This window comes from Aristolochia californica, unplaced genomic scaffold (assembly GCF_029961685.1).
Source record: "Aristolochia californica isolate CCGP_79_NKW_82.1479 unplaced genomic scaffold, dmAriCali1.0.hap1 SCAF_4, whole genome shotgun sequence".
Lineage (NCBI taxonomy): Eukaryota > Viridiplantae > Streptophyta > Magnoliopsida > Piperales > Aristolochiaceae > Aristolochia > Aristolochia californica.
This window is the reverse complement of record NW_027182103.1, coordinates 41,396,444-41,410,639: the sequence shown is the minus strand read 5'-3', so window position 1 is coordinate 41,410,639 and position 14,196 is coordinate 41,396,444. Positions and strand designations below refer to the sequence as shown.

Genomic DNA, 14,196 nt, shown 5'->3' with positions numbered 1-14,196 from the left:
AATTTTTTTCTTAAAAGTCATGTAATGATTTTTTTTTTTAAAAAAGAATGTGACTTCAAGACAAGAACTACTTGGACTTGGAAAATTCACTTTTCACGAGTTAGATAAAGGTGTATTTTACTTTGTAGCCCATGGATAAACAAGTAAGAAAAAAATTAGAATGATTAAAATATGTAAATTTAAAATTATCCAGCTTAATGTGAATTTTGAACTTACCTAAGCAATGACATACAATAAAATTTAAACAATAAATTCAATTAGTCATCTCTACAACTAAGATTTTTATAGTGTTCACAATCAATATTTCAACTTATTACTCCACTTCTAGGGAGTTCTTGTGTTAAACACCTAGCCAATACATCCCAAAAGACAAACCTGTTAGGAGCGGAAGACATAGGTACTTAACCCAAGACCATAACATCACACCCACCTTCACGAGTCAACGACCACATGAGCTCTGATACCAAATGTTAAACACCTAGCCAATACATCCCAAAAGACCGACCTATTAGGAGTGAAAGACATAAGTACTTAACCCAAGACCATAACATATTGCCCTGTAAATAAATACTCTAAAAATCAGGTAAATAGTATCTACTACCAAACACCCACCAAGGGGTTATAACACCAGCCCAATACTAGGGACTTACGACTAATAGCAATCTACTTGGTACATGCACCTAGACCCAATTAAGGAATTTTCACTTACTCCCAATTAGCTTATACAAGTCTTGATTAACTTACAAATGCAAGGAATACTTGCTTAGTTAGTTAATCACAATAGAACCTCTTTATAGGCATATATTATAATCAAAATTAAAAGCAAGATAACACCCAATATTATGGAGAATAAACTAGCAATTCAGTATCTCTAATGCAATTAGACTTTAAAGTGAATGCGTTCAAAAGCTTTACTTAGGCTACTAATGGGAAAGTTTTCAAATAAGATAATCAATATCAAAATCAACGCCTATCATAATGTAAAAATCATAAAAAAAAAACAACTTCCACTAATAAATAAGTATTCTAATCTAATATTAGAATAAATGCATAGAAATACATAGCTTTCATTGAAAACTTCTCTCAAAATAACTTCTTTTGAGGAATTTAATAGCATAGAACTTGCAAATCACTATGGGAGCACTAGGGAGCTTTTTTGAAATTTGTGTAGGCAAGGATATTTAAAAGTATGGAACAAGTTTGGTGTATATAACATATATCCCAATGTTAAAAAAATAGTTGTTGTGAATAAATGAGGTTGTTTTTGGTATTTAGTAGAAACAAGTGAAAACAAGCTCTAAGAATTATGAAAAATAATTAACAAATCTTATTTTTGTTGTTGAACATGTTGTAGGTCACATACAAAATTTGAAGACCTACAATATTTAGATTTAGGTCTAACATTCATAAACATTGAATTTCTTTAGCATAGGGTCAAATCCTATGCTTAGGTTTGATTCCCCTTTTCTTCCAATGACACGATTCTGTAGTTGAATCCATTCCTGGATTCAACTCCTCTGGCTTCTACACCCTATAGGAGTCGACTCCTTACTGTTGCCAGAGGATTCGACTCCTTATTTTGTCCCATAACTTTATGTTAGGTGAAATCACATTCTTTTTGCTATTTTTCACCCAAATGGGGTCGAATCCTCCTATAGGTTCAACTCCTCTTGCTTCTTCTCTATATGGGGGTTGACTCCACTTTTTATTCCAAATATTTCTATAATTAGAGTTCAACTCTTTTTTTCCTTTCTACTTGCCTTAAGGGTTTGACTCCTACTACCTGGGATCGACTCCTTTCTTCTTTTCAGTGTTCTTCTGTTTTTGGGATTTGAATCTTGTTGCCTAATGGCTCGATCGATACCTATGGAGGATTCGACCCACTTTTAATTCTAAAACTTACTTTAATTGGGGTTCAACTCCTTTTTCTTTCTTTCTACTTGATGGTGGGTTCAAACCTATGAATGGATTCAACTCTTTTTTTTTCTTCCAAAATTTCACTTATAGATCAACGTTAAATGACCTAATTTGTTATCATATAAATTCAGGTGTTTGGAGGATCTTGAGCTTCAATTTCAACAACGTTATCATAATAGATGAGAAAGGTGATAAAAAAAGGTAATGAAGTATATTGCATGTCCTATTTCTAGCTATAGCTTATACCCATTCCTTAACCAAAACATCTAATTTTTAGAGTAATTGTCACTTCAAAACTTGGGTAAATCCTTGCCAAATATGAGTTAGAAATGTTTCTAAATGTTTTTTTTTTCTCAAACACAGCTGGCTGCAGATCTTAACACACTCCACCAAGGAAAACATGTTGGATTTCACTTGTCAAGTAGGTGTAGATCAAGAACACACACTTTCATCATAAAACTAATAAAAGTTCGTCCAGTTTCCACCGTTTAGTTTAAAATAAACTTTATAGAAAAAATGCAGGAAAAGAAACGTGAAAAAAGAAAAGAAAGAGAAAAAGAAAATGACATAAAAGAATCGAAAAATTATTATTTATATATTATCAAAAGGGAGGCTTTGTTTTTTTTCCATTTCTTTGGTTTACCAAGAAAAGAAACCATTTTCTGCCTACTTAAAAGTGTAAGACAAAACCAATGTAGAGAAAAGAATCTCATTTAGTCATCCTTGGTGACTTGCCTTGGATAACTCACTTGTGAGGGGGGGGGGGGGGGGGGGGGGGGGGGGGGGGGGGGGGGAATGGGTGAAAGCTATTTGTTCTTGTTGGGTATTAACATCTTGGAACATTCTTTCTTTAATTTTATAGCTGCATTGGCAGCATTATGCTTCAAAAACTTGCATAAGCAGTGCCCCTTTTCACATTAAAATGTCTAAATGCTATCATATTGTCCAAAAGTGATGATATTTGTGTTGAGACATGTGATGTGGGTCTGGCAGGCTTTTGATGAAAGTAGCCAATAATGGTTTAAATCATAGTAGATTAAGCAACATGGTCTTGGAGAATATATGGACCCATATAAAAGGGTATCCTTAAAAGACCACACAACATCACATCTTTCCCCTTTTTCTTTACAATCTGTGAGACACATAGAAGTGGCCTTTCATGGATGATTGGTGGGTGAAGGGCAGCCTCCTTGTCCTCTTTCTCTAAACCCTAATAAGGAACAAGCTTCACCTAGATTCCCTTAATTTGATATTACTTTAATGATGCAGAAAAATGCTTAAACCCTTTATGATAATGACAAAGACATTGTTCAATTATAAATAAAACTTAGAATAGATTGAAAATAATAAACTTAATTAAGCATTGATTTGATATTTGTGGCATATCAAAATATCAGGGTTTTCCTTGTTGTCTCTGCTTCAATAATCCATGGACGCCAACCAGATACAGTCTTCGAAGATCACAGCATCCCTCTACACTTCACCGTCGGTTCCCACAAACCTACACAAAAGCCATGCCCTGGAAATCATGCAAAGCTCCAGCCAATCGCAGACTAATCACACTTCAACGTCCCTCAATCCCTCCTCCGACTCCGGTGACTCCGCAGCCACTGAGAAATGGGCGGCAAGGCTCCTGCAGGAGTGCGCCAAGGCCATCTCGGACAAGGACTCGACCAGGATTCATCACCTGTTGTGGATGCTGAACGAGCTCGCATCCCCTTATGGAGACACTCAACAGAAGCTGGCGTCTCACTTCTTGCAAGCTCTCTTCTGCAAAGCGACGGAGTCCGGCGATCTTTGCCACAAGACTCTGTCGTCGGTGGCGGAGAAGAGTGACTCGTTTGAGTCAGCGAGGAAGGTGATACTCAAGTTTCAGGAGGTCAGTCCCTGGACTACGTTCGGCCATGTTGCCTCTAACGGAGCTATACTAGAGGCCATGGCAGGAGAGACGAAGTTGCACATCATCGACATCAGTAACACTTACTGCACTCAGTGGCCGACCCTGTTGGAAGCCCTGGTCACCAAGAACGACGATGCCCCGTCTTTGCGGCTGACGGTGGTGGTGACTCTCGCCGCCGCCCGGTCCGTCATGAGAGAAATCGGGCGGAGGATGGAGAAATTCGCCCGACTGATGGGCATCCCCTTCGAGTTTCACGTCGTGAGCAAATTGAATCGCCTGGCAGAGCTCACGAAGGAGGAATTAGGGTTGCGAGAAGAAGAAGCAGTTGCCGTGAACTGCATCGGTGCGTTACGAAGAGTAGACACCAAGGCGCGGGGGGCGGTGATCAGCATGCTCCGGTCACTCCAACCCAAGGTTGTGACAGTGGTAGAAGAAGAAGCAGACTTCACGGGGACAAGGGACGACTTCGTCAAGTGCTTCGACGAGTGCTTGAGGTTCTACGACTTATTCTTCGAAATGCTGGAGGAGAGCTTCGTCCCCGCCAGCCATGAAAGACTGATGCTGGAAAGGGAATGCTCCAGAAGCATAGTCCGTGTGCTAGCGTGTGATCAGAACGAGGGAGGGGTCGACTGTGAGAGAAGGGAGAGGGGAAGGCAATGGTGCCTGAAGCTCAAGGAGGCCTTCTCTCCATTTGGATTGAACGAAGACTCGGTGGACGACGTGAAGTCACTGCTGAAGCGATACAAAGCGGGGTGGTCGTTCGTGCAGGCCGAGGGAGACGAGTCTGGACTGCACTTGATGTGGAAGGAAGAAGCAGTTGTGTGGGCATCAGCCTGGAAGCCAATCAGTTAGTACTGATCAAGTTTCTGGAGAAATCTTATTCTTTCTTTCACTAGCCATCAGAGAGAAGTTTTTTTTTTTTTTTTTTTGAAAAACAATTTCAGAGATATCTAGCATGGAAATTGGAATGAGGTTGGAGTCTTCGATTTGTAACAAAAAAAATTTGTGCTTGGGATTGATTCCTGTTGCTTTTAGCTTTTAGTTTTTAGTTTTTTTCCTTTGTTTGGTGGTGGATGTTCTTTTGCAGTTTTACATCCAATTGCATTGGCTAGCTTTTTTTTTTCTCTCCAACTTCACCTTGTTGTTGTTTAGTGATCTTCTTTATATGTGCTAATTCATATAAAACAAGCAAATTGTGAACTTTGAGTTACTTCCATTTTGTTAGTAAGCCAAATTAGATCCATATTCAACTGTTTAGATGTTTATGTAGATTTACTTGATCTCTTCTTTTTTCATTTTAGAAATTTTAGAAGGATGCAATAGAAACATTAGAAGAAGACATGGGGTGTGTTTTAGGAAATCAAAGGGAAGAAATGCAATCAGGAAGAACAGTGGCAAAGGTTTTTCAAATTTTGGCAAGGAAGGAGGCATCTGCAGACCCCCTCACGACCCTGTTCCCGTGTGAAGAATGTCAATAACAAAAAAATGAAATAGTAGTTGAAGCTTACCCAGGACTTAATTACGATCAGAGCACAAGTTTCAATCAATTGTTACACCGTAATCAATAATAGAAATGTGAAAGACTTGCAGAATGACAAGCACCGAGAGACAAGTTGACATAAAGGAGTATCTGCAACCTTGTTGGCTTGCATAATGTAGCTAGTCAGAATCCCAGTTATGTCTTCTTGTCTGGTCATTTCCCAAGCTTTTTTTTTACCTTTGAAAAACTCGGCCTGAAGAGTCGAGGAATTTGCAGGCACCCCCAGGCCCCCACCCATGTAGTGGAAGCAACTTTTTCTGGATTTAGATAAGGCTGATGCAAAGTTGCCATCGCCACTCTTTGTCGTCGTCTTCATTGTGAAGCTGTTTGATGAGATTATTTCGAGGTATGCAAAAAAAACTGAAATTATTTTTTAAACCTTTCTAGCAATTTGTACCGGTTTTAGGAGGTGAAAACATTTTTCCATAATTTCTATTGTCTCGTAGAAAAGTTAAAGATTGCATTTGGCACAACTCTTTGGAGCCTAACTAGGAACTAATTTAGTATTCAGAAGTATGTTTCGTTAGTTTTCTCTTTGAAAGAGCTCATTGTTTAAATGGAATAGAACTAGGGGTGGCATTGAATCGAAACGGTTCATAAATAGTTCAAGCTCGGCTTGGATCGAACCATCTTGATCTCAAATCAAATTCGAGATTGGGCTCACGCTTGTTAAAATACACAAGCCAAACTTTAGTGACCAATGGTTCGACTTACGAGGTCCTAAGCCGGCTCGTTTACTTCACAACGCTTTGAGACTTTGAGTTCGAGTGATAGCGAGTATATCATTTCCTCTCTCTTTGCCCTTCAGATAGACTATCAGTAACTTCCTATTCCTCCCTAACCATAGCTTGAGAGTCAGAGAGTCTTCAAATTTCATTCGAATTCAGACTCTTTTCATGTTGTAGACCCCCTAATTTTTAGAGTCTTCAAATTTCATTCAATTTCATACTGTGTGCCCTATTTTTTGCCATATTCGTCCTCGGCCTCTTCATCGCTCAATCAATTGTTGGAGGCGATATTGGGTGTTGCCTAGGGAATAAACTAGTAGTAAAAGGTAAGCTAATTTTTTGAATTTCAATTCCATTCAGCCCAATTCTCTACCCTATTTATGTTTTGTATTTCCTTTTTATAGAAACATTTGATTTGCTCAGCTCTATCCAAAAGGAACACAATAATACTACTTCGCCTATTCATCCTTCTCGTCACTCCACTGACAAGCATCTTGGTATTTATGGGTAAGTTATTGCATTGTCCTTAATCCTTACTTTCACAAAACATGGTTTTTTTCTCGTAATGATAGGAGTTAAGAGTATAATAAAAAATGTGTTTTATTCATTTTAGTATTTTAATTTCAAATAAATGAGCTTCCTTAATGGCCTCTTTGGCTATAGTGCATACAAATTATGTGGCATATTAATGGTGTGTTAAGTTGTGGAGCCTTATCAACGCCCTACGTTGAGTCGATACACGGATCATTGACTATTGTTTGTATCTGATAGCATTAAGGTCATGTCTTCCACAACTTAACAAGTGTGTACTATTTCTCTTGTAAACTATTTCATCTTCATAGTGGATTACTGCAGCGGTGAAAGACATGATGTAGTCTCACCTTGAGGTGAACCTATATAAATCTTGTTTGTTCTCGTGCTTGTTTTTTCTTTCTTTCACGCTTATTATTATTGTTGTCATTAGTTTGGAATTATGGCATCCAATTCCAAACATGGTGGAGGTGAGATCAATTTACAGAATGAGTAAAAAAAAAAATTCCGTTCTTGTTGTTACATGTTCAAATGTGTGTGGGCTATATGAAACAAGTTTTTTGTTTTAAGTTGTTAGGCCCCAAAATATCTAGTAGGTAGAATGGATATAAGCAAATTGGTTTTTTTCTCATCTTTTATAAATTAATGCAATTGTATTAAGATGGGGAAATGTTTGGTACGAGCTCATCTATGACAATTTTTTTTGTATTAGGGACAACAAATGCATTAGCACATTTTTAAAGAGTAGATGGACTTATTATGTTTGACAATGCATTTTTGAAGACCAAGACAAGATTTTTTACTCTTGTACTCTAATGTTATAGCTGCAAGGCATATTTCCTCTAGATTACATATAATTATCTACCTTAATTGATAGACTAGATGATAATGAACAGTAACATTATATTTGGAGATTCACTCATCATGCATTTATTTATCACAACTTAGAATATTAACAATTTTCCTTTGTTTCTCATATTCCTAATAACCTTAATTTCTCCTTGTTTCTTTTATGTTTTTGGTGTCAAAATTTCTTTTATTCTTTTCTAAATGGTCTTTCCATCCACCATATTTACAAGATTGCATACAAATACAAATAAATCATACCAATTCAATCATTTTACTGTAAAGCAAGGGATCAACATTGATTATCAGTATGTATTCAAAGTAATTCCCAAAAGGAAAATGATAAAAAATCAATTGAGATAAGTGCCCAACTACAAATTTTATATATTAAATATATTAGTTAATTTAGCACAAAGTTGCCCCATCAAGTCACAATCACCGTCTTACCTGAAAATATTCATTGATTTGAAGATTGTCCCTTCAAGATTTCCTCTTGAATTAACGTATTTGAATAAATTGTTTCATCTTACTTGTGTGATGCCTCCTAATTAACAGTTCTTGTGATAAGGAAACATATAAAACCTTTAGTGATAATGTTGTTTGTTTTAGCCATAATCGTATTTATTTCATATGGAAACATATGCTACTAGATATTTGTTAAATTTTTAGAAAAGATAAATACTTCGCTGACTTGTTGTCATTTGAGTACAACGAATCTCTATTTATAATAAAGAAAACTTGTAGAATCCTAATACAATTAAACTACCATTGTCCCAGTTACATCCAAAGTCTAATACTTAAAGATAAGTCTTAGCATAATTAAGCAACTAAACATAAGTAGGAGACTGAAATAACTAAAATACCTTTTAATTGTAACATGGTATCAAAGCAGGTTTTGTGAGTTGACTCAGTCAACCCATAGAGATAATGTGATCATTTTTTGATCTATTATCTCTAGTAGTTTAGGTTCGTATTCTTTCTTTTTTATTTCTTTCGTGCCCCAGTACCCATTGGTTTCTTGGCATTCAAACCTCCATACGAAACTTTTAATATTAAAATTATATATTTACGAAAAGATCTTCAAGTCTACTTTCCAATTCTTAAATAATTTTGCAATCAAAGTTTTCTACAAAGAAATATCGATATTTGCAGCAGTGAAGTTCAAACTATAAGAGAGGTTTGAGTAGCAGTGTAAAACTTCACTTTTTAAGTTGTTTAAGCCATCAAGAACAAGACTTTATATGGAAATTTATATGTAAAAAAATATATAACTAATTCTATTTTTTAACTTATCAAACCAATTCTCAGTGTGAGTTTTTTAGAGGGAGATACCAATTTCACAAGGGTCAATTGTTATGTTAGTCAAGGAAGAATGAGTACTCAGTTCGACAAAATTACAGTGTCAGAAATATATTAGATTATTTCTCTCAAAATAATTATATTTTATGAAGAAAAGTGATACTTGGATGAAAAGTATAGAATTCTAGTTTCAGAAGGAGCAACTTTCATGTCAATTTGATCTATATTTAAGAAGATATTCGCATTTGAGTTGGCAAGGTTCAAGCAACTAAATGAAGTAAATCAACAAGTCATAAAAGATTCAAGGACAAAGTTTTTTTATTTCAAATTAGGTACCAATTTAAAGCACTTTGAGTCTAGTTTCTTGATCAATAAACCATTTGTGACTCTAAGCCATATTTTTGGAGATATTGATATCAGAAGTACCAAAGTTCAGTTCTGCCAAAAATCTCTCATTTTTTCCTATTTTCTCTCCATGCATTGACGTGAATTGAGTTAATCACTCCATCATGTGCTCATTCAAGGTATGCAATATGTTGTTTCAAAGTTGTTTTCAAGTTTTTCATTTTTGTTACTTGGTTGTGTATCTTTCGCATAGCTAATGTCAAAAAATTGTGGATACCCCAAAAACGTTATACTTGGTCAAATTTATTATGTTCTACCATTATAATCTCCTCTAGTTTTTTTTTTTTTAAATATCACTTTGGAAGTATGAGTTTGGCATAGTTACCTCCTTCCTGTTAAAATTGTTTTACTTTAGTATTTCTTTAGTTTATCATCTCGATTTTTTATCACTTTAGAGCAATGTCTAGACCCACTACCTAAAAAATGTAGGAGTGTGTCCAACATCTAGCTTGAGTCAAGTCTTTTGTTCTTCACCCCAAGAGGTGATTTGTGTTTGAGCTACCCTTAAAAAGTGAGTAGTCTCTTTGTTGTGCCCTAAAGTTGGGCCATTTGTTCGCCTTTAAAATTGAGCGGAGTATGTTTTAGATTATGATTGTTTTAACTAGTGTATGGAGGTTTGTCATATGGCTAAAAGTAATTTTCTTTTTCCACATTGTGTTTGTTTAAGTTGGGTCTATATGTCCTTTCTATCTCCACCTTGAAGGGGAGAAGTAGATGAAAAAGTAAAAGAATAGGTATTTTGTTCCACATGTTGTGTAATATTTATGTGACCAACGTATTCAAGAAATGGGAGAGGACAAAAGATGGAGTTTTTGCAACCATGAATTATTTTTTTCAACAAAAGAAAATTGAGGAGCAAGAATGTTTTTCATTGCAAACTGAAGTTATAAACTCCAGTTTGAGGGGGAGTGTTGAAGAGCAGATATGAAAGAGTCTTATAGAGTCTCACAAGAGGAGGTCTTACAGTAGAGTCTCGGTTAAAAATGTTTCAATTATGTTAGTTTTCTCTTTATGTTCATTGTTCAATGGTTCTAGGACTTATCTTTTAGTGTTTAACTTTGGGGGTAACTGGGATAATGATAATTTAATTGTAATTGAATTCTACTTATTTTCTCTATTACAAATAGAGGCTCATGTACTCTAATTACATTAAGTCAATAAAATTTTTCTCTTTTCAAAAAATTCAACATAGGGCATGGCTTGAAGGGAAATAACTGCATAATTTACCAAAAAAAAACATGAAAATATGACTTAAATCAAAAAATAAAACAAGCTAGGAGTTAAGAGTTCTCATGCAACAAATAACACCAAAACCTACCTTAGGTTTTCAAACTATGGAAGAAAGAAATAAAGTTTCAGTCCAAACTCAAGGCAACAAAGAGAAGGAGTTTTCAAACTCCTTTTGGCAATTTTTTTTGAAAAATAAAAATATTTTTTGAATGAACAAAAGTTGTGCTAATGAAAAACTATAATTTTTAGCCATCGAACTCTATTTTTTATAGGCATATGAAAAACTTAAACAACAAGATGTGGACATCCAAAAAAGGAACAAAATTTTGTAACTTCCAAGAGAAAAAAATCAAGAGGAATACATGACGATGCCTTAAACTTATCTGATCAAGACTTTGCTTGTCTCAACTTGCTTCCTTCAATGGCTGCCTTTAGATGTCCCCTAATGAAGTAAATTGTTTGATTTAAGAGCAGCTAATTTGAAACCCTAGAACTCTTACTCTGATACCATGTTAGATTCTAGGGTTTCATATCGGAGAGAGTTGGTTAAAGTGAGGAAAACGGTGGAATAAGAGGAGAAGAGAATCTAGCGCAAAAAAGGAAGATTAGTAGAGGAGGAAATTGGGATAACAAGAAGAGAATTAGCTCTTTTGTTTAGGTCAATTTTACGAGATGAAAACGGGTTTCCAAAAACTTAATCTGAACCCAACCCGTGACCCACCTAAACCCAAAGACTCCAAAGTCCAAACTGTGTGCCAGGGTTCGATTTGTATTTTGTAACCCGATTAATATGATTCGGTTCATTTTGATAATAACTTACCAACTCAAACCCGGATTCGATGAGCTTATAGAGGACCGGGTGACGCAACGCAGACACGCAGCCATGGCGGTTCGCGCGGACTTATTTTAAAGCGTGAATTTGAAGATGCTGAGGGCAATAGAGGAAATTGAAATGTTGACATCTCTAGGGTTTCTCTCGATTCTATAAATTCGCTTCTAAATCGCCACAACGAGCCTCCAGGTTTTTGAGGGCTTAGCAGAGGTTGCAACTTCTCCTCCGAAGCCCTAAAAAATGGTACATGGTCGCTCTTTTCCGATCTCGCTTTCTTCTTTTCTTCCCTTTGCTTTTTATCTTTTGCTTGAAATTACCAGGAGATCTGTTTTGATGTTTTAGTTACTTCCAGCTTATTTGCTGTTTTCATGTTTACTGATGTATTTCCTCCTAGTGTTTTTATCTTTTAGTTTTTGGGAGGTCTTGATATGAGGATTTATGTTAGCCCGGTCATATGGAAGAAACTGTTTTTAGATAGTGCATTGACTTTCAAAGATAGTATGAACTACATTTTTTTATTTGACGCCATTGGTTTTCAAAACTATTTCATGTATAGTATCATACATACGCTTCAATCTTTCATACTTTATATTCTGACATCGAGAGTTCTGGTTGTGATGTACTATTTTTCACATTAATTATCATTCTTACGCCTACTTGTTGACATTTAGTACAGCTTTAGCCTCGTTAGATATACTAGTGGAAGGAAGAGGCGGATTGTTCAATTTTAGGACATGCTATCTGAGTACTTCTATCTGGTTAGGATGCTGATACTGTTGTGTTGGTTTGATTTGTTTTGCGAACCTTGTGATCTTGGTGCTGTTTTTTGTTTGGAATTCGTTTAGTTTGTTGACATGATGTATTTACTTTCGGTTTGAGATTTGGACATTCCTAAGCTGTCACGTTTTTTGCAATGGCTGTGATGAGGATGAATGTCATGCACCACTCTGAGAGTTTACTTGTGCTGATAAATGACTTACCCATCTTTCTGAGCTGTGTTCCATTTATATTCCAAAACATTTCGTTGATTTATGTATTCTATGTTCAGATGTTTATTACCTTCACTGCTCTTGTTATGAGTTTCTTTAATGTGGTTTTGTCAGAGTGGTTCCGTCCACTCTTGTAGGCGGTAACTTTCTGCATCTAACAGATCGGTCTGTTGGGTGCGGAAAGCTACCGCCTACAAGAGTGGATGGAACCACTCTGACAGGTTTGCCCTGTCCTGTTTCGACATTTTGAATACTGGCTATTATATTATCCGATATGATTTATCAATGCTATCAGATACAGAAAGAATGATCCAAGTGATGCGGCTTTGTCTCAAGCAAAGCCTGCCATGATGCGGACCGTATAGCATTATGCTCTGGGGATAAATTTGGTTGCTGATGGTCATTCTTTCTTGATTATCTGGTTGATCTTATTAAACAAGTTCCTCATTTGTTAATTGAATAATGTAGTATTGCTGCTAACTTGCAATGTTTAGTATACATTTAGTTCTGAATATTATGATTTTGAGGTCTGATTGCTTAAGATTAAATTGAACAAACTGTTGTATATTGTTATACTGGTAATTATCATTCATTGTGGTGTCTTGACTAATTTTGTAGCCGTTGAGATTATTGTCATGTGTTTTTGTTATGTTGCATCATTCATGTCTGTTTTTTGCCTTGCTTAACTTTGTTGACCTGAAATTTGTTATGGGGTTTTTGTTAGCCTAAGCAAATTCATGAGATCAAGGACTTTCTTCTCACTGCCAGAAGGAAAGATGCTCGTGCTGTGAAAATTAAGAGAGGCAAAGATGTGGTTAAATTTAAGGTGCGGTGTTCGAAATATCTTTACACGCTATGTGTGTTTGATTCTGAGAAGGCTGATAAGCTGAAGCAGTCTCTTCCTCCAGGTATGTGCTGAAGTTGAATACTGTGCTTTGACCTCTTTAATTTAGATATTTTTTATAAACTGATTGTTTCTTTTCTCTTCTTGATAATGTTACAGGTTTGAGTGTTCAGGACCTGTGAGAGGACAGTAAACTACTCTGGTTATTTGCATTTTGAGGAAATATCTTTTGTTTTTTTATATTGTCACTATTCTGACTTTTGTTGAGTGGATTATTACCGTTGGAATTGGCATTGTTCAATTTTGGATACGATAAAAATCCTTGAATTACTTTATTCCTATCAGGGCATTTTACAGGATTCAGTCTACTAGATTCCCCCTGTGCACGAGAGAGATTGTGGTTCTTACGTCCGGTTGTTGACAAGTAGAGAAATACGAAGATCATGATTGTTCCATTTGCCTGTGCTTGGTTGAGTTGTCTAGAATTATCAACCCTTGTGTGCATATGCGGGCTTAACTGGTGTGAAATGTATGTTATTGATACTGCAGGCGTGCTAGAGCTCTGTTGTGAAATTGCAACTGAAAGGTTTTGTTAAAAATAGATGGGGATAATTTAGTTTTTGTTATTTATATGTGAAGAAGGTTGGTGGTTTCAATGTCAATAATTTTTATGATCGGTATAAACACCGACTTAGATTTGTCAATTGAACCGGGTATATTGGGTGTTGCGACAAGCTTTTTGAGTGAGGAGGGAGATCCCCTTCGTTGTGTTTGAGGCCGATGAAAAGAAGGGGTTTGACTCCCCTAGACATCTTTCTCGTAAGAGATGTGTTGGAGAAGGGGGGGCACTGCCTTGACCTCTTCCTTCTTTTGGTTGGGACCGTCATCTAACTTCACGTAGATGGGTTATTGTCCCGTTATGGTAGTTAAAGTTCATTAGACTGCTTCTTGAAATTACTCATCCCCAAGATTTGCTTAAGGCTGTGGAATTGGTTGAACCTGGTTCAATTGGCTTGGGTTAGATGACATTAAGTATACTTAGAACATTAGCTCATACATTTTTTTTTTAAATTCATTTAATTTATGATTTGCTGCTTTTAAAGATTTAGGGAGTTGGTGCTGTATAATTATTAGC

General features: G+C 36.1%; 2 protein-coding genes and 1 non-coding gene across 3 annotated transcripts; all 3 read left to right on the top strand.

Moving 5' to 3' along the window:
• Positions 1-3,357: 3,357 nt before the first annotated feature.
• LOC137963961 (protein SHORT-ROOT-like) lies at positions 3,358-4,875 on the top strand. The gene has a single exon (XM_068811190.1). It carries the CDS (start codon positions 3,446-3,448, stop codon positions 4,667-4,669), a length of 1,224 nt encoding a protein of 407 aa, XP_068667291.1. The 5' UTR covers positions 3,358-3,445; the 3' UTR covers positions 4,670-4,875.
• A 6,502-nt stretch (positions 4,876-11,377) lies between these two features.
• Positions 11,378-13,396, top strand: LOC137962621 (large ribosomal subunit protein eL38z/eL38y). Its single transcript, XM_068809606.1, has 3 exons — positions 11,378-11,471; positions 12,942-13,125; positions 13,221-13,396. Exons 1-3 carry the CDS (start codon positions 11,469-11,471, stop codon positions 13,241-13,243), a joined length of 210 nt encoding a protein of 69 aa, XP_068665707.1. The 5' UTR covers positions 11,378-11,468; the 3' UTR covers positions 13,244-13,396.
• On the top strand, positions 12,143-12,224 carry LOC137964384 (small nucleolar RNA Z221/R21b). Its single transcript, XR_011115581.1, has one exon. It is a non-coding gene; the product is annotated as a small nucleolar RNA Z221/R21b (small nucleolar RNA).
• Positions 13,397-14,196: the final 800 nt, after the last annotated feature.

What these genes read in the sequence shown, in the direction of transcription:
- LOC137963961 (XM_068811190.1), top strand. Translation starts at nt 3,446, where the DNA reads ATGCAAAGCTCCAGCCAATCGCAGACTAATCACACTTCAACGTCCCTC.
- LOC137962621 (XM_068809606.1), top strand. An exon ending in GAAGCAGTCTCTTCCTCCAG is followed by an intron (nt 13,126 to 13,220) that starts GTATGTGCTGAA and finishes ATAATGTTACAG; the next exon opens with GTTTGAGTGTTCAGGACCTG.